This window comes from Falco naumanni, chromosome 8 (assembly GCF_017639655.2).
Source record: "Falco naumanni isolate bFalNau1 chromosome 8, bFalNau1.pat, whole genome shotgun sequence".
Classification (NCBI taxonomy): domain Eukaryota; kingdom Metazoa; phylum Chordata; class Aves; order Falconiformes; family Falconidae; genus Falco; species Falco naumanni.
Window position 1 is genome coordinate 12513094 of NC_054061.1, and position 19581 is coordinate 12532674.

Below are 19581 nucleotides of genomic sequence, written 5' to 3' on the forward strand. Positions count from 1 at the left end.
CCCGCTTCTTAGAAAATCAGTGTACAGTAAAAAGAAAAAAGCCTATCCCTGATAACAGCAGTAATTCAGAAAAATATTAATGCCTGGGATTTTTTTTAGTGCCATGTTCTTTGCTTGGGCTCCAAGAAGGTATTATTTCCCCTCCATGAAGACAGGATGTCTTTGATGATCCAAGTTGTTCCACTGCCAATGCCTCTAGAACCACAATGAAAATGCTATAATGCCCACTGCATGTTTTTGTGGTTTCTTATGAGGTTTCTGCAAAATCCCCACACAAAAGGCTTCTCTTAAGGTTTTTGTCAAGATGTCACTCCTCACAAGAATTTGCTCTTGTAGTCTCGGAGTCACCATATACATCAAACTCAGTGAAAACTCCTGTGGAAGTCCCTAAGAGGACTGTGAAGTTAGATCCACTGATGCTTTTGATGGTGGGTAGCCAGAGGAAGGGAGGGTGCTCTTTTATTTCCTTAGCAGCTTGCCTGTCGTAGTTATGATGGCATCTAGTTAAACCCTTGTCGAGAGGGTCAGTGTTTGCTACTGGAAATATTCTCTATTTCTACAGCAAGATTTATAGCATTTGCCTAACACGAAAAAACACGAGCATGGATTCTGCAGGCTGGAAGCTGCCCTCGCTTTCTCCAACCATGTATTGATGGGCTTTTCAGCAGCTCAAGGTTCCACCTGAAATGCAAATATTAGGCAATGTTCGGTTTCAGACAATGTCTGCTTTTCGCACAAATGGTGAAGGCGAGGCAGAGGAGGCCAGGTACAGCCCCTTCCAACCTTGAACCTCCAGCCCAGAGATAAGAGCAATGAACAAAACCCTGGTATTTTTAATACCAATATTGTCAAAGATCTCCTGTCCTTCCCAGCTGGAAGTACTCCCAGACAGATCTGGACACCAGAGCAAACACCACTGAGGGATTTTAAAAGGCTATTTTTCACACATACTAGTGGCACCCCAAAGCAAAACGAGGGCAATTTCGCCGTCAAAACTGTTACGGGTTCCCCATCCGTGACAGCCATGGGGAGTTTAAGGTCACTTTACCTCAGGTTACCAACACAGAAATAACCTTTTAATTCAAAAGCGTCTGTACGACTGAACTGAAGCGTGGACCCCTCGTTAGAGCTCCAGCCGCTCGTGGCTCCTCAGGGTGGCTGTTTTCCTGAGGTGAGGGCCCGGGGCAGCGAGGCACCACCCCGGCCCCCACAGCCCGCCCACCCTTCAGCGCCCGCCCGGCACCAGGCGATAAGCGGGGGCGGCCCTGCCCGGCCGGGCCCGGCCCTCCGCGGGCGGCGACGGGGGGGCGCGGCGGGGGCGGCTCTGCCCTCCCCCGCCCGCCGCTCCCGGCCCCTCGGCGGGGAGGCGTAGGGCTGCCGAGCCGCCGGGCGCCGCTATAGCCGGTCGGTCGCTCCCGCCCGAGGTGTGTCCGGAGCCGCCGGCGGCCCCGCGGTGAGTGGGCGCCTGCGTGGCGCGGCGAGGCGAGACGGGCGGGCACGCCGGCAGCGCTGGGGGGGTCTGGCTGTGGGCCCGGCCCGGCTCCCCGCGGCGGGGTCCCGCTGGTGGGGGCGGGGGGGCGGCGCGGCAGACGGTGCCTCGGAATAGGAAGAGACTAGAAAACGAAAGGCGGGCGGCAGAGTGCTCGCTGCCGGGGCGGGGGTGTCTGTCCGGCGCGGGGGCCGGCCCCGGCGGCACCGTGTGGGGATGGAGGGGACGGAGCGCAGCGCTGTGTTACGGGCGTCACAACTTCCCCTTCCCTGTGCGGGGAGCCGAGGTGTCGGGTGGCTTCCCAAGCGATACGCAAGCTCTCAGCCAGAATCCACAATTTCAGGAGTATACAAAGTGCGTGGGTTTCCTCCACGTGGACGCTTTTCTTGCAGATTTTAATAATAACAATAAAACCCCCCACACAACCGTCTTTCAGGCAGCCCCTCACCCGCTGCCAGCCCCGAGCGTGGCTGCCTGTGGGGGCGGGCGCTGCCGCAGGCCGCTCGGCGGAGCGCGGGCAGCCCGAGCGCGGCCCCGGCCTGAGGGGGCGCGGCGGGGGCAGCGGTTGTCCCCCGTCCCCGCCGCCACAGGTCCCCTTCGCCGGCTAACGGTGAGGGGGAAAGGCCGCCCTTAGGAATGGTTTGCTGACGGGACTGCGCTGTGACACACCCGGTTCGGATGGGAACGGCCGGAGCGCAGCGGGAGGCCGCAGCCGGCTCTCTCCGAGCGGGATCCGCTTCAGACAGGGCAGCGCAGCCGTCCCAGCCGGTGCGCCCTGCCTTTCGACCGTCCGCCGCCGGCCCCGGGGGGGGGCTGGCTGCCGGGGGGGCCGCCCCGGACCTTCCTGGCTGCTGGGGGGCCGCCCGCTGCCCCCCGACCTTCCCCCGGGGGGGGGGGGCTGGCTGCCGGGGGGCCGCCCCGGCCCTTCCCCCGGGGATCTGCGGCCGTGCCGCTCGGGACAGCTGGCATTTGAAACGGGAGATGGAATATTTCACGCGAACAAGGTTCTAGTGTCCGGCTTTGCAGGTTTTCCCGCCTGGGTGACTGGCAGGTGACGACCGTGCCGGCAGTAAGGTCGCTTTGTTCCCAAAGGTGTTGCTTAAGCGTGGTGAATGTGGTGTGGCCTCTTACGGCGCTTCGGCGTTCATCTGATTTTAAGTCTCTCGTCGAAATAAATGTTTGCACCTTGAATGTTTTAATTAATTAAGGATTGAATTGTTTTAATTAAGGATTTTGTAAAAAATCTGAATTTTCTTCCAAAGTACATACCGTGCGGTTCCAGTGCCTGTCTTAGTGTTATCGTGGCAAGATTGAATTTCCTTGTTGCTCCACAACAGTTATGAGATTATTTTGAAAGGGTGTTGTCCAACAAGACTAAGGACAAAGACTTGTTATCTAAGTGGGGTATGCTTTCCTTTTATACTCCTAGGATGAAATTTTCCGAGGACCCAGAGGTGGTAGCTCAGATCCAGTTCAGTTCATGTGGAACATGGTTTTCTGATTCCCCTGCTGCTTCTTCACATTTCTTCAAAAATTGTTCGTATCTCTTTAGATTATGTGTTTATGCATTAGGTTTAAAGTGCATGCAGCTTCTCATGTCTAGCAAGTGGGTACGTGAGGGTGGGTAGTGATAACATACAGTGGCGACTCATGCACGTGAAACTTTGAAAAATAATCTGGAGCACTGAGATTGGCATTGTGGAAAGAACACACTTGCTTTAGTTTCTAATCTCATGTGCTCACCTCGGAAGTTTAAGCTTGCAATACATTCCTTCATCAGGTGAGTGAGCTTCGCAATCCGTTCTTCTCTCACCGTCAAGGTGACTGTCATCTACAACGGAGACATGAACTCCGAGCCAGCAAGCCCCCTGCTGCAGGTGGTGGTTCCTGACAGACAGACGCGAGCTCACCTCTGCCGTGTCGTGTGATCAGTAAGAAAGGCCCGGATGGGATCCAGAATAGTCTGTAAAAGTCATTAGAATGCAGTACTCTCCATATCTTTATTTTATGGCAGTCACTTGATAACAGAGAGATACCGGACATTTCCTCAGTGCTGTGTTGTAGTCTTCTTATTTGTATCTTAAGTAAAGCTTTGCAGCAAGCAGACACTCCCTTGTGATCCTGCTCCAGCCAAAAGGAACGAATAAAAGTGAATTTTAGGCATACAAATCAGTTGTACCTAAATAGCAGCTTTCAAAATAAAAAATGAGTAGCTCCTTTTCCAAGTTAAATACACCAAATATCCTTCAGTATACTGAACCAAAGGGTGGTGTGTGGTTTTTTTTTTTTTTTTTTCTTTTAAGAACAAAATCCAGTTTTGCTAGGCAAGCCTGGGCTAAACGGTTACAAAAATAATACAGAGCAATGCTTTCAGACAGAAAAGGGTGAAATGGGTGTTGGAAATGGTGCCATTTCCTAGTGTCCTGACATGGTGAGAGGCAGTGACTGTGGGATGAAAAGCTCTTTTCATGCCACATAGAGAAAGCTGTCATGCAGGTCAACACAAAGACCCAGTATATGCTCAAGAGTTTGGTAGCCAAAAAGATTTTTACTTGGAACGTTTCTCTACTGTCTAGACACGACTGAAAAAACAGGGGTATACTCTAATACGCACGTTTTACGGCACTGTGCAGAACTAAACCGGACTATGTGGGTTATCTGTTGGAGTTCCCTGACACATTAAGAAAAACTCCCAGTTTTGAGTGAGCTGTCTGCGAGTCCTGGATGAGGGAGAGGGGAATCATTACTGATATTTTTGCTAAAAGCTCAGAAAACAAACTAACTCAAGGAATTTGCGACACATTAAAGTAGTCTGGGGTAGCTTTTCCCCTCAGCTTTTACAGTATTGATTTGCTGGTTTTTGGCTGAAAAGTTTTTTGGTTTGTAAATGTGCTTGTGAAATGAATTAAAACTGCTTGAGCAAATACGACTATAGAATGTGCTTATCCTGAGTACTGCAGACATATGCTTTTGTATGCTATATTCACTTCATTCTCATTGTGTAGTGTCTGCTCTTTTGTTGTGTTTTTTTTTGTTTTTTTTTTTTTTTTTGTAGGTGCTATAAATAATCCCTGAGTGGACTTTGCAATACTGTACAGGTGGGAGAGATTAGATATCTGGAAGGTAGGGATGGGTTCTTCTCCTAGCGTGATCACTGCGATTTTGAGTGTCACTTCTTGCAGTGCACGTTTTCTCATGGTAAAGATCCTAATTCTTCATATGGCTCTTCTGAGACTAATTATTCTAAAACACATCAAAGATTACTGAATTAGAAGGCATTAGCCAAGGGAAGATCGTCATTATAAGGTGTATATAGGTACATGATACAGTAATTCTGTATGGCTAGGAAGCTGTAAGGTAGAAGTTTGGAATAATCAAGAAGGCAAGTAGACAAAACTGAAGCTCTTTTCTCTTACCTTCTGTTGTACTAGGTGATTGACTTGTCTAACAAGAACAGATATAGAGACAAATAAATTTGAAAATTAAGTGTTAAAAATGTATATGTATTAAGAGTTCTGGGTAGACCTCTTTGGATTCAGAGCTCTCACAAGGACCAGGACAAAAAGAAGATAGATAGGAGAAACAGGACTTGAGTTCAAACTGTGGAATTTTTCCCTTAGATCTCACCTAACCCAGCAGTGCATTAAAGCTTCATTTTTCTTTTTTTGGAGTCAGACTTTCCCTAGGCAGCTCCTCTGCCTATGCTCAGAATAGGAGCCACAAAGTGGCACGATCTTACCGCTGTTTTCTTCTTTCTGGTTTGCAGACTGCCCTGCAGACCTCATGTGCGATTTGGAGGAATTAAGCATAGAGTTAGAAGTATAGGAATATGGAACAGGGCAGGAGCTGGAGAAAAGCCTTGATACATTGCTAGAAATAATCTGGTAGGTGTGTAGGTAGGTATTTATAAAGTATCTCACACAGAGCATGAGACCTGGCAATGCTGCTCAGTCTGCTCCAGTGTGTAACAGAGCACGAGTTGTATAGGTTATGGTGTCGTAACAGAAAGGCATACAGCCCTGATCTTATGCAGGAAATCCATTGCTGCTGATGCCGTGCTCATCAGTTTTGGAGCCAGGGAGGTCTCTGTTTGAAGCACAGCTCCCTTTCAGTAGCAGTCCTGTGGCAGGCTAGCAGAGTGCGCTGGGTTTGGTTATTTGAAAGGATGCAGGAGCTTACCCACCAAAAGAGATGCTCACTGTCTCTGGGTCTGTAGTGAATGAAAACACCTTTTGGGTGTCCCAACATGGAGCAGAAGATAAGATGTGAGCCTCTGCCTCTGGTATTTTCTGTTGGCTAGCTTCTGTCATCTGTCCTGCGTGTTGACTTTAGATAGCCCTCTGCATGCTGCAGCCTGGTAGCTCTAGGGAGAGGTATGCTACGGTGTAGGGTGGAACAATAGGATTATTTGGGCATTTCTAATTCTAATTAAAGCTTTCTAATTGGAAGGCTGTCCTAGAAGTCTCTGAGTATTTTTGTATGGAAATAGAAGCCAGTTAAATGCTAAGCACTGTAGCTGCTTCTGCTCTCCTGTGCTTTCCTTTGGTGTGGTTATGATCGTTTGCTTAGGCTGCTTTAAGACAGTAGGTACTTGGGTTCATACTGTCTTTCTAGCCAGAAGAACAAAGGTAGTTCATCTCTGTCTGAGCTAGCAGACTGGTGGAGGTACGACTGTGTGTAAACCATTACACAGGGCTGATGCACAGTGCTTTGGATACCTCTGACAGCATCGACCTGGAATAGAAGAATGGAAATGGTATGCTCCAGCCAGGTAGACCGAGGTGTAAGAGAAGGCATTTCCTCTGTGTAGCTGTGGGATCAGTGCCTCGTAACGGGCTACTGGCAGGAGAAGCAGGTAGTTTAAGCACCACACTTAAACTCACTTCTTTCACTTCTCCCATCCCCTGTTTTTGGGTGACTCACACTGAAGTGATAGTAGCAGTGAATGTTTTATAGCTACTTGTGAGATGATGATTAAATGAACAAATTTTGAGACAGACTCTTCAGTGGCATCCTCAGTGCTGCTAGCTCCAATACCAATTTGGTAATTAATTCAGTGGTAAACATTGCATGGAACATTAGTTTGGTTGGTGTTTGCACTGCACAGAGAAGGTGTAATTAGCATATAAGGGATATATGTTGTTATTGGCACTCCAGGACTGTGAGGCAGTGTTGGAAAGGGAAGCCTGGGAGTTTAAGACTTTTCAGGGTTCTGCTGCTGCCTCTGGCCTTGACTCCACTGTAGTGACAGATGATTGGGTTTCTGGCTGAAACGTATCAACTTCAACATACTAGTGGTAGCAGGTACTGTGGCTGAAAGAGTTTTCTGAAGGATTTGGGATGTTTTCTGGAAACCAGGAGTGCTGTATGAATGCTGGCAATCACCATTGATACCAAGTTTCATTAGGGCCTGTCTCATCAAGACTTTGCTCTTTCACATTCAGACAATAAATTTCCAATATTAGACGTGCTTTGATGTAATCACCTTGTTCTGCTGTCTGTAGGCAGATTGTACTAGAGCATACATTCTAGTAGAAGTGTTCCACTTACATTGTGCCCATTAATATGTTTTCCACTTGTGTGTATTGTTTTGGTCAGACATAATTTACTTGAAAACCAGCTTTTAAAAAGTGTGAAGAGCATTCTTTGCAGTGTGTCATTGAAATAAAGCCACTGTGTAAAGACTGCCTCTTCATAGGTAACAAATCTTTACAATATTTGGCAGGTGTAATCACTGCATTAAAAAAAAAAATAAAATACATAAATGGGATTTAGACCAAGATGTACAATCCTAGAAGTATACGAACTGTAGTTAATTCTCAGCAACTGAATTGAAGTGACGATTGGACTACAATAAACCCTGTGTCTATCTTTGCATGTTGGAACAGGCTGCAGATAGCGATTTTATCAAGGAAGCCTCCCAGAGGGACAGTGCTGCTGCATTCTTTTCCATTTCACAACATGGCCAGCAACAGGTTTATTCTACAGGATACCAGCTTCCCTCCTAGGGAAGGTGATTATTTGCTTAACAGGCAGGCTCTTTACAGCTTTGCTTGGAATTTGCTTTCTCTGTGCTGAACTAACTTTTAGCTCTTGCTTTTCATAAATACTTACTCTATTAAAAGGTCTCACGTAGCGCATGCATTTATGGTTTAATGCAAATGGTCCTTCTTCATGTTTTTAGGGAGTCATTGAGATGGCGGCAATGGCAGAATTCAAGAACATCTGTTCAGTGACTGAAATGCCAGAAGGAGACGATACTAAACGCAGTTTCCATCACAGAATGTTCTTGGAACCCCAAGAGAAGAAGAGGAGCATGAAGGCTCTGGTAGTTAAGCAAGCAAAGAAAACTTGCAGCTGCACTCCAGCCAAAGTTAAAGACTGTGTTTTTGGTTTCTTTCCCGTCTTGCAGTGGCTTCCTAAATACAAGCTAAGAGAGTACCTACTGGGAGACATAATGTCTGGTGTGATTGTGGGGGTCTTACTAGTCCCACAGTCAATTGCCTATTCTCTCTTGGCTGGACAGGAGCCTATTTATGGCCTTTATACATCTTTTTTCGCTAGCATTATTTATTTCATATTTGGAACCTCCCGCCACATCTCAGTTGGCATCTTCGGTGTGATTTGCCTGATGGTGGGACAAGTGGTGGATCGAGAAATACAGAGGGCTGGCTATGACTTAGAGCCGGCTGCACTCAGTGTCCTCACAGGTACAACAGCGTATGTGAACACCACCGTTTTGCCTGCGAATCAGACGTCACAACAGCTGCTCTGTGATAAAAGCTGCTATGCAATTACAGTGGGAGCCACCATGACCTTCATAGCTGGAGTTTACCAGGTAAGAGGAGGTGGACAAACAGGTATTATGTGGAAATAGTTTTAATTCTCCTTTAGGTGATTGTCCACATGAACAGCCTGTTGGGCTTGCATGTGTCCTCAGTCTGCATCCCAGGGGAGCGGACACAGGGAAGACTGGAAGTCTCCAGTTACAGTGCTGCCATAAACTTGTCTTTGTCCTCTCCTTTTTTTAATAGCATTTTGTGCTTGCATTGCTACTGTGTTGGGGACTGTAAGAACCAGCACATAGCCACCTGCTGCTCTCACACGATCTGCTCACCACCTTCCTTGCTGTGGCCTGAAGCTTTTTTTTTTTTTTTTTTTTTTTCCCCCCTGGCTTGTAGCTTAGGCCTCTGTCTCATTGGAAAAAATGTGGTGTGTCAACTTTTAATTCCAGGCTTCAGTCATTTGCCTTTTCTTTTATCAAAAAGTAATCTGGACAGTAAAAGTATCTCCAGTTTCTTTTTATTTGTCACTGTGCTTGTAAAACTTTGCTGTTTGTGCATTCAAAGCCAAAATGATGCCACTGTATGAAAAGGGTAATACTGAGATTGTAAAATATATTTGAAATAAGTCTTCTAATTATTACCGTATTAAAATACATTACTCAACAATATTTTACTCTCTACTTACTTCCTAGAACTCACTGCATGCTGAAATTAAAGCAGATACCTTTGTTTTTAGAATGTCATGCATTAACCAGAATGGATTTAGTTTTAACAGTACTTCAGAGCTGTGATATTTCTGTTTGTAAGTTCACATTCATTTATTCTTGCAGTGACTTCCAGGATGATAGCTAATCAAACTGTACAGGAGTAGAAAAGGAAACATACAAGTGATACTCTAAACCACTGGTTTTAGATACAGCCTGGGACTTTTTCTTGTACTGCAAATTAGTGTTAAGTAATTTCAGAAGTATTCTGGGACTCCTGAGGTACACTGGATTTTGTGTTTCATCACTGTAGGATGGATTCAGTTTTGGAATTTTGAATTGTGCTTAATATGCTTTGCAAGTACAAGTACAATTAAATTTCTTTATATGAAGAAGTCAGATTACTTTAAGTGCCTCTGAATGTTAGGCATATTCTGCTTGCTGTGTCTCTGCCTGCTACCCAATAGGTCTTCACACCCTCAAATACATTTTTATTGGAAGCTCCAACAGCATCACATATTCTTTGTATCAGAAACTTTCCAACCAAATGACAGAAAGCAGGCCTGCTCACACCAGTTGCCTACAGTGTAACTAGGTAAGACAATTATTGCTAATGCTTTACAGTTAGAAAAACCTTGAATTAACTTAATTACCAAGGCTGTGAGGGAGCCTTTTTTAGAGCTGGGCTCTGAGCTGATGTCCAGTCAGTCCAGGTCTCAAACCTGCCTTCTCTTCAGTAATGCTTTGTGGTTTTTGTGAATTTTCTAGCCTTGATCCCAGGCTTCCTTATTTTGCCTTACAACCTAATAGGATACATCAAATCGACACTATTTAAAGTTTAATACCTGTAAGTTCTGGCCTGCAGTCTTCAGGTAGCAGTGTAGACATACCTGTTGGCCAGCGCAGAGAATTTAAAGGATTCTAGCAAACTGCTGTGAGAAGGTCCATGCTCCATTTGGCATGAGGGTTGATGGCGAGGAAGGGACATCTACCAGGTGTGAAGACACATATGTAGTGGAGTAGGTGTCCATAAAACCAGTCATTCCCATGAGAGAGCACCAAGGATTTGTCCATTCAACTAGCTTTACTAAAAATGAATGACAAAACACTTCAAAAATTTATCTCTATTTATATAATCCGCATCACAAGACTTTGCAGCTGATATACTTTCTGAGTCAGATGCACCAAACTTTATACAGTGCTAAGTAGAGCTGTTAGGCCATAAGCTGTATTTTTATTGCAGGTTGTGGGCTCCAGTGTAAGATAGACAAAGACAATTTGGATTGGAAAAATTTTGGATCCCTGCAAAGTTCGCAGAGATTGTAAGAACTTGGGAGAGAAACAGCAGCAGTAGCCAGTATTTCAAGTGCTTTTTTCCCCAGGCTTTCTTTTTTGCCCACTTGGGTAACTAGAATTTACAACTGAACGACTGAGCAAACAGTAACAGGTTCAGAGTACAGAGACCCCCCAAAAAGCCTGCTCTGTGTTAGAAATGCATTTTTTTTAAGTGCGGTGCACCAGGAGCTGCTGAATCCTGGAGACTCTTTTTTTCCATGCTCAGACCATGCCTTGTCCTCCAGGACTGTGCACAGTGGGTGTTTTTATCCCACCTTCCTCCAGAGCCCCGCAGTGATGACATCTGCAAAATTTGCATCCTAATCTGTTGTGTGTTGTTGATTCCTTCCAGGTAGCCATGGGTTTCTTTCAAGTGGGCTTTGTCTCAGTGTACCTCTCTGATTCGTTGCTGAGTGGATTTGTCACGGGTGCGTCCTTCACCATCCTAACGTCACAAGCCAAGTATCTCCTGGGCCTGGACATTCCACGGAGCAGTGGCATCGGCTCCCTCATAGCCACGTGGATAAACATCTTCAGAAACATACACAAGACCAACATCTGTGATCTCATCACCAGCTTCTTGTGCTTTCTTGTACTTATCCCAACCAAAGAGCTTAATGAACATTTTAAGTCCAGGCTCAAGGCTCCAATACCAGTTGAACTAGTCGTGATTGTGGCAGCTACTCTGGCATCTCACTTTGGGAAGCTGAGAGAGACTTACGGCTCAAGTGTTGCTGAACACATCCCAACTGGTTTTCTGCCACCCCGCCCTCCAGACTGGAACCTGATTCCTAATGTGGCTTTGGATGCTATCCCCATAGCTATTATTGGCTTTGCCATCACTGTGTCCCTTTCAGAGATGTTTGCCAAAAAGCATGGTTACTCTGTGAAGGCCAACCAGGAAATGTATGCCATTGGCTTCTGCAACATCATTCCCTCTTTCTTCCACTGCTTCACAACAAGTGCAGCTCTTGCCAAGACTCTTGTCAAAGAGTCCACAGGCTGTAGGACACAGATGTCTGGCATGGTGACTAGTTTGGTAATCCTATTAGTCCTCCTTGTGATTGCACCTTTATTTTATTCCCTTCAGAAATGTGTCCTTGCTGTCATAACCATTGTAAACCTCAGAGGTGCCTTGCGGAAGTTCAAGGACCTGCCAAAAATGTGGCATTTGAGCCGAGTGGACACAGTGATCTGGCTAGTTACTATGGCAGCCTCAGCACTCATCAGTACTGAGATTGGTCTTTTGGTTGGTGTTTGCTTCTCTATGCTCTGCGTCATTTTCCGAACTCAGAGACCGGAGGCACCGCTGCTTGGCTGGGTGGCAGAGTCTGAGACGTATGAATCTTTGTCTGCTTACAAGAACTTGCAGACCAAGCCAGGAATCGTGGTGTTCCGTTTTGAAGCACCCCTCTACTACATCAACAAAGAGTGCTTTAAATCTACCCTGTACAAGCAAACAGGGGTCAACCCAGTCTGGGTGAAGGCAGCAAAGAAAAAGGCAGAAAAAAGAATGCTTAGAGAGAAAGAGGTGGATTCTGGTGGCAACCAGACCAGCATCTCCATGGATTTTGTCCCTGAACCTCTAGGGTTTCACACAATAGTGATTGACTGTTGTGCAGTTCAGTTTCTGGACACAGCAGGAATACGCACGCTCAAAGAGGTCTGCAAGGACTACAGGGAGATAGATGTCCAGGTGCTACTGGCCCAGTGCAATCCTTCAGTGAGGAGTTCCCTGATCCGAGGAGAATTCTTCAAAGAGGGGGAGGACCACCTTCTCTTTCACAGCGTGCACCAGGCTGTGGACTTTGCATTGGGTGCACAGGGGCACAGTGGGACCAGCACTTCTAAGAACTAGTTGTAGAAAGGCAGCAAGTTGGAACAAAGCCTTGGGAAAAATGGCTGTGGGTCTGTATGTCTATGCAATATATATGCACTCAGAAAAAAAAGAAGCAGGGTTGTGGTTAACACACAGGTTAATATGCAGTCTGTTTTGATGCTTTAAATTTGCTTGCCAGGTGTAGTGATTCAATAGGTGGTACCAAATGAAGACAATCCTTAACTTGATTATGGCCAATCTGTGAATCTAAGAGTTTTCATCAGCTTGTTCATCTCATTTCTCTTTTCTCTGGAGCTTTCCATGTCTCAGTTCCCCTCTGAGTTTTGATCGTCAGCATTGAAGTCTTTATTTCAATCCTGTCTTTATGGATGGGATGGGAATTTGAAATAGTTCGGGCATCCTGTCCAGCCAAATGATGAGAGGCAGCTGATTTCCTGTCCCCCTTTCTGCATTGCTTTTCCGTATCGCCACAGCCTTTTATTTTCTAGGGAATGGCTGACGGGAATGGTTTGCTCCGGTCTTTACTGTGGAGTGATTGGTTGGTGATTTTGTACCCTCCCTGAATTTGAGACGGATAGAGAAAGAAAATCTAAACATGCATGTAAAGGTCTTAACGAATAGCTTCTAACTACCTGTCACCTCCACAAGCTTTGTCATTGTCTCCTGAGAGCCAGTGGAGGCATGGTTATCTCACTTCTACACAGGCCTTTTATGTGCCAGGAAACTTTGCCTCTTTAGCTTGATTTTTTTTTTTTTTTGACTGATTTTTATTCAGAGGTGACTGTTTAGAAGTCTGATTCGTGCTTATGGTCAGTCATTTATTTTCTTAATATTTAAGAGCTCTTTAGAATTGTGGACATTAGATGCAGGAAAATCTCTTAATTCTTGAGTTTCGACAGAAAACAGCCCCGTATAGCCAGTTTTATGTAAGAGGCAAACAATCACAGGCACCAAAATGAAAAGGGCCAAATAGATTATCCAACATCTGTCCAAATCCGTCCATGTCGTACAGACTTCATGTGTGAATGCAGGTTTTATTGACCATAGACCCTTTAAGCATGCTCTGTCATGGACTTAGGTAATGGGGGTGGACAGGCCAAGAAATGCAGCCATTAGAAAAGGAGCCAGAGAAATTCTTTGCTGAATATTTTTTATTTACCATGTGAGTGTAAATAAAATGTACTTTGATTTTAAGTTACGCAGAACAGTAAAGAGTGCCTGTTCTTCATGCAATACAAGCACTGGGTAGGAAGAGGTTCTCTTTTCTTGTACCAGTAGAATACAATTATGAAGGCAGAATTGAGAGAGTAACAGTTTTCACTGAGTACCAGCTATACATAGCACACAGTACATCCTTGGAAGATGATGGTTTCTCCCAGGGGAGTTTACAGTCTGAATTGCAGGTTCTTCAGAGCTTTTAAAAGGGAAAAGGTGCTGTATACAGACAATACTCTCATCCTTAATTGTTCAAAAATAATGAGCCAGCAGTCGAAAAAGGAATAAAATGCAATATGAATTGTGAAACATTTGCTAAATAGAAATACATTTTGAGTTTAGGATTATTTTCTTCTTTTTCTGAGCTAGGACCAGTAACTGTTCTTTCTATGAAAGCTGAAATGTCATGTGTCACTTCACTCTAGGTGCTGGGACCTCAAGAGAAGGACTAAATGGGAGAAAGATGAGTCCCAGGACCTGGCAACCTTTGTATGTTAACTGAACTTAGTACATTTTTTAGGACCTCATAAGAGAATATAGAAACACTGGGGGAGGTGGCGGGTGGCTGTAGCATATATTGAAGAAGAGCGCATAGCTGAGGTCTGTTCTAAAACTGGCGTTGTTAAGGAACCAAATCTCCAAGTATCAAAGAGAAAATGCTAAAGCTTCTGTAGTATTCAAAAACAACAAATACTGTTCTTTCTCAGCCTTAAGGCATGTTTATACAAGAGGATGAATCCCAAATAGCTACTGCTGAAATTTTTCTTTTCTGCAGTAACCTCCTACATGAACTTCTTTATTCTGGGCTAAGAATCCCTTTTGCTGTTTGGATAATTACAATTACTGAATCGATATTAGCAGAGTGGATTAGCCCAAGCCGTGTAAAAGCAGTGAGTGGGGTTAACGCCTACATAGGGAGTGAGTGCAGGATAGAAATTAAGATTTAATTCCTCACCATACCTGTTTTGCTCTGGGTTCCCATTCAGAGCCTCTGGGTTGGTGTTGAGAGAGAGCTGGCACACTTGTGGCGGCTCCCGCAGCCAGGTCCAGCTTGGGAGGGTTTGTCAGGGGTTTGTGCCTGACCATGGTGAGCTGGCTGGTGGCAGGGGCGTGGGGCAGACCCGTACACGTGCATTTAGCTGATGGCAGTGCCATGGCCTGGGGGAGGCCCTTTTCAGCACAGTTTGTCCACATTACCAGAAAGCATCTCTAGAACTTTGACCAAAAGGCTTGATACCATTTATAAACGCTGATTTTTAACTAATATTTTTCAAGATAGCAGAACAGTGCTAAAAGCAGTGCCTTCTTCTCAAAGCCCTTATGAAAAATTACAGCTCAGTGAGCAATAAGCAGTGTATGTTACTGCAACTTACCCACAGCTACTTGTTCTCACCCCTTTGCCTCTTAGGCATGGGCAGCTGAGAGGGAGAGGAGGAGTGAGCAGCTGGCCAGGAGACTTCCTCTAGGGCAGGTTGGCTGCTTGTGGGGTTACAAGTAAAGTGGAAATTGCTCTGGGTGAGTCTTTCCCATTTACACTCACAGCCTCTCTCTCCTGTACTCTTGCCACGCTGCCAAGGTGGAGACTTTTTGACCTCTCACTGCGCATAGGTTTGTGTAGCTGAATTCTAACTGAGAAGGGAAAACCAGTAATTATTCATTAAAAGATTTTTTTTCAAATCCATTTCTGCCTGTGCCAGGAAGAGAGGAATAGCATTGTTACTTCCAAGAAGTGTGCACTTTCCACTGCTAGCAGGATTCATATTTGTAGCTCCTGGGTATTTGTTTACATAAAAGCACAATAAAACAGCCATAAATTGATTTTTCGAAGAATTAATTTAGATTACAGCTAGAAGATATACTGAAGTGATTTATGTGTAGCTAGAGCACACTGTGTTTGGCTGCATTTTGCTGTTTGTGCAGCCACAACTGACAATATAGCCTCCAAATTCCATTTCAAGCAAAGCATAAGAAATGGTATTAAAATGGAACAGCAAAAGCAGCCAGCCAACTAAAATAACAACTTCTAATGTTCTTATTTAAGATAATGTCCAGAGGTCATATTATTAATAAGTCTATATTAATGCACACAGCCATAGTTAAAAGGTAACAGAAATAAATGCTGTTTGCCAGAGAGTTCAGTATAATAGAGAGTCCTTTGGAATTAACGAAAGGTTAGAGCTTATCATGGTTGGAATTTCTTAAAACAGTGGGTTTTCAGCCATTTGCATTTTAGGCCTAGAACAGTTTTTTAACAGAGACATTAATCTGATTCAAGCCTACTGGTAAGAAGCACATTTTGCTTGAATATATTTAAGGACTCTTTAGAAGTAATCCAATTTCATCTTTAGGAGTCAAGGACCACTGACTGAAAACTGTTGCCCTAAAGAATTTGTTTTATAAACGCATTTTATATATCCTTATGTACACATCTATTTCTGCATATGTGTACGTGTATATATATACCTTTTGCTGCTGTATGACAGATGCAGCAGCTATATCTATCCAGTTACGCTTTTGTGATACTCCTGTTTCTTCCTGGAAAGGGCTCTTCTGCCTTCTACTGTTTCAAATGAACAGTGGAAAACGTATCAGATTTTACAAGGGGAAGCCTGCCCTACTCACTGCCTTCTACAGCTTCTCTTATCCCTGCCTCACAGCTTTATTTGTAATCGATGGAAAGAAGGAATCTCAGAACGACTGTTTCTGGGTTTATGCATCTGTCCAGAACAGGAACGTTCATCCCAGGTGCAACCTTCAGAACCCCAGGCCAGACTGGAAGATGACACTAAATAAGTTGATCTCCATTCCCAAATGTATTAATCAGCAATTATCAGTCTAAATGAAGAAGATTAAGAGATCATTAGCACATGAATTAATGACAACAACACAGCATTATGGAAATTACCAGTCTCTGCTATATTAAGGACTCCTGGAAATGTCTGCAGTAGTCTGCTAAATGTCAGGCTCACTCTATACGTCTATTGCTGCTATAGGCAGTGGTGTCAGTTCCCCGTAACGTGGCAGTTGCACTAATAAATGATTCACTTATGTGAATGTTTTGACATGGGAACAATTTTCCGTTCACTTCATAGAACAGGGAAGGATACTGCAGTGGGGCACATGGTGCTTATTTTTGTGTTTATAATGACATTGCCAACCTTAGTCTTGTGTGATATAGTGATCCCAATTCCCTTGTAAGCCATTGCAGCTTGATCTGCTCCTCTCTAATTCCCTGCAAGACCCACCTCCACCTCCTTGACACTTCTGTGTTTTGTCATAAGACATTGCATATGATTGACTGTAAATAGAAGAATCACTGCCTTTGTGTATGTTGCTATTATGTGTGACCTGCTACTCAGTTTTCATGCCAGATCTTTTGATAAGGCTAAAGCTCCTGAACAGGGAGTGTAAAACAACTCCCAAGACCCCACCAGTCCTCTGGGTGCTGGGGCTGGGAGAAAGGGGGCTGTGGGCGGCTGGCAGGGAAGCACCGCTGTGCATGCCCCGTCGCGAGCACGCTGGAGCCTTAGCCTGGAGTGGGGCTGTGCGAGGGTTTGTGTAGCTGCAGGAGTAACGGTGCTGCCCAGGGATGACAGATTAACCTGGAGGTGTCTTTATTATGGGGCTACTGCGACTCCGTGGTACGCAGCCATGTGCCTGTCTCCATAACAAGTGTAATAATAATGCAGGACCTAGTTCTTGTGCAGTGCTGCTGCATGAGTCACTGTCCTGAATTACATATGTAAGGGATTTCTGCTTTCATGCTTATTTATTTTTATCTAATTTTATTCTAAGTCTGCGCATGGCTCTCCCAGCCGTGCTGGGAGCAGAGCTTCCATGGCTGCTGTGCTCCTTCCCTGTCAGGCTGCAGTGATGAATGGAAAAGTACTCTCGGGGAAAAAGCAGTCATTCCTTCATCTCCATTCACTTCTGCTGGCATGTAGAATCCCCTGCTGATGGGTCTGAAGTGCAGGGGTGAGGTGCTGCAGGCAGGAGAGCATGCTGGCTGTCGCACCAGGGTTTTAAGCCAGTTGATACCCAGCTGCCTCCCACAGATTGTGCTGAGGTTGGCGGTGAATTCTGCCTGTGCCAGGTCCTAAATGTAGGTGATACCTGGCGGGGTCCAGTCTTTCTGTGGCCAAACCTCCCTTGAGAAGACCAGCAACACTGCACATCTCCTCGGGTCCAGTTCCTGAACCTTTCACCCAAGGGCTGTGCTAACTCACTGTTCTCCACCAGGCTTAGCTACCTGCTGTCATCTCCAGCGCTGCCGGTGCAAAGCTTTTAAGCAGGTTGAAGTCAGGTCGCCCATGTCTCCATTCCAGACATGGTACAGGAACACTCATGCTGGCCTGGACCTTACCCTCCCAGTGCTCCCAGTGCAGCGAAGAGCACGGCTGGGTTGTAGGAGACTTCTGGTCTAGAACAAGATCATAGTAACTGGAATGAGAAGAAACCCTTTGAGTTGAAGGTGAAACTTTTCAGGCAAATAGTTTGTTTCAGGGCATTATCTTCTGTTGTGATTTTATTTTCACATGCTTTGGGAAGGTGATGAAATGATTGAGGTGATTTACATTTTTAAATTTTTTTTTACTGACACGGCTAAGCTAATGAAGCTGTGACAGATAGTCGTCTGCTGCTCATGCCATACAAGGTGCTTTGTATCTGTGCAGCTTATTTTGCTTTGCTGAGTCTCAACGTAGGATACTGTTGTCAGACTTCAATATTGATGTAACTGCCCACACTGGAAGGGCTTTGCACTTCTACTATGCTGGCATAGATAAAATGAGCAATGCTTTTGGTGCAGACTTTGCACTGTGAATGGCCTTGTTAAGTCCCAAGAATTACTTGCACTTGGTTATCATGTTTGTAAGCTTTTGTAGGATCAGCTGCTCATGTGAAAAACTACCTGATCTTTACTATTTTAGTGAAATTCCACCTGAAGTGGAAATAATTCTGAGTCTTGCTTTTTCTTTTGAGATAATTACAATGCTACAAGTGAGGACTTCGGTTAGGTAAAATGGCAAATATTTAATATATATATATATTTAGTTTATAGTATAATTAGTACCTTTCTATTTTGTTTTCTAGAGATTGTATAAGCTAAGGCATATTGCTGTTTTCTAATGTGCAAATAAAATATTTCAGCAGTGGATGGAGAATCAAATCTCCACTGAGAAGATTTACTGCCAAAAATATTTAAATTCCTGCTCTCTCCAGCTCTGAAAGCACTTAGCGCTCAGCCTGGCCCCCAGATGATCTCAGGACTCCACAGAAAGATAGTGAAACATTTTGCTGGACTTGGGTCCAAATTTTTTATGTCTCATTTTTGACATAAGGAAGTAAATTTTATGTATATTTGAAATGCAGCTGAAACATGATTAAGGAGAGGTAAAGCCTCACTTTTTCTGGAAAGCACACGATGCTTTGAGTTCATCAGCCTCTTGAGTCCCTGACCATCATGTCTGGTACCTTGGTATATTCTGGGTTATGAGTTTTGGATTATTTTAAATTGAGAATAATTTTAGGTATTAGTGACTTAACGCTTTGCAGAATAAACAAAATGGCAAATTTTGCCTGGAGTAGTTTTTTCAAGTTGGAGAATCAGTTTAACCAAACAGGGACCTCAGGAATGGAATAGATCACATTGCTTTAGATCACAAGATCAAACCAGTTTACAAAATAGTTTATTTGAATAAAATGTGGAAAATTTGTATAGTATGTATAAAAGATCACCTTACTTTTTACTGTTACTTACCTGTGCAGTAAGGGTAGGATACAACATTTCCCCCAGTTTGGTGGTGGCTTCCAGGGCGCTGGGGAGTCACCTTGCTGTGTGGCATCAGTCCGTGCTGGATGGGTGTTCGCTGACACGGACTTTGCCTTGTGCCTGGTGTGGGGAGATGTGTTGCCATCAGCTTGTCATTGAGTGCTGCACTCACCGGCCAGATGTTTGTGGTGGAAGTTGTATTTTATCATTGTCTTATGTCCTGCCATCAGCTGTGGGGTGTAGCCTCTGCATGTTGTTGACCCTCCTTTACACTGTCTCTGTTAGATCTGTATCAGTTGTCATTTTGAAATGATAATGTGCCTTATTGTCATTGTAGAAGATTTGCTAGCACAAAAATTTTCTGTCAGATACGGTAAAATCTTTGGGATTTCTTTATGAGCATTAAAAGATTATATTTATGGTTTTATCTGTTGTCGGACATA

General features: G+C 44.6%; 1 protein-coding gene across 2 annotated transcripts; it reads left to right on the plus strand.

Annotated features, from left to right (window-relative positions):
* Positions 1-1340: 1340 nt before the first annotated feature.
* On the plus strand, positions 1341-19565 carry SLC26A2 (solute carrier family 26 member 2). Of its 2 annotated transcripts, XM_040603040.1 has the most exons (4): positions 1342-1453; positions 7378-7502; positions 7674-8327; positions 10666-19565. In XM_040603040.1, the coding sequence occupies exons 3-4, from the start codon at positions 7686-7688 to the stop codon at positions 12169-12171; spliced, it is 2148 nt and encodes a 715-aa protein (XP_040458974.1). In that variant the 5' UTR covers positions 1342-1453; positions 7378-7502; positions 7674-7685; the 3' UTR covers positions 12172-19565. The 2 variants fall into 2 exon arrangements, with proteins under 2 accessions (XP_040458973.1, XP_040458974.1); XM_040603039.1 differs by lacking the exon at positions 7378-7502 and having other exon boundaries at positions 1341-1453.
* Positions 19566-19581: the final 16 nt, after the last annotated feature.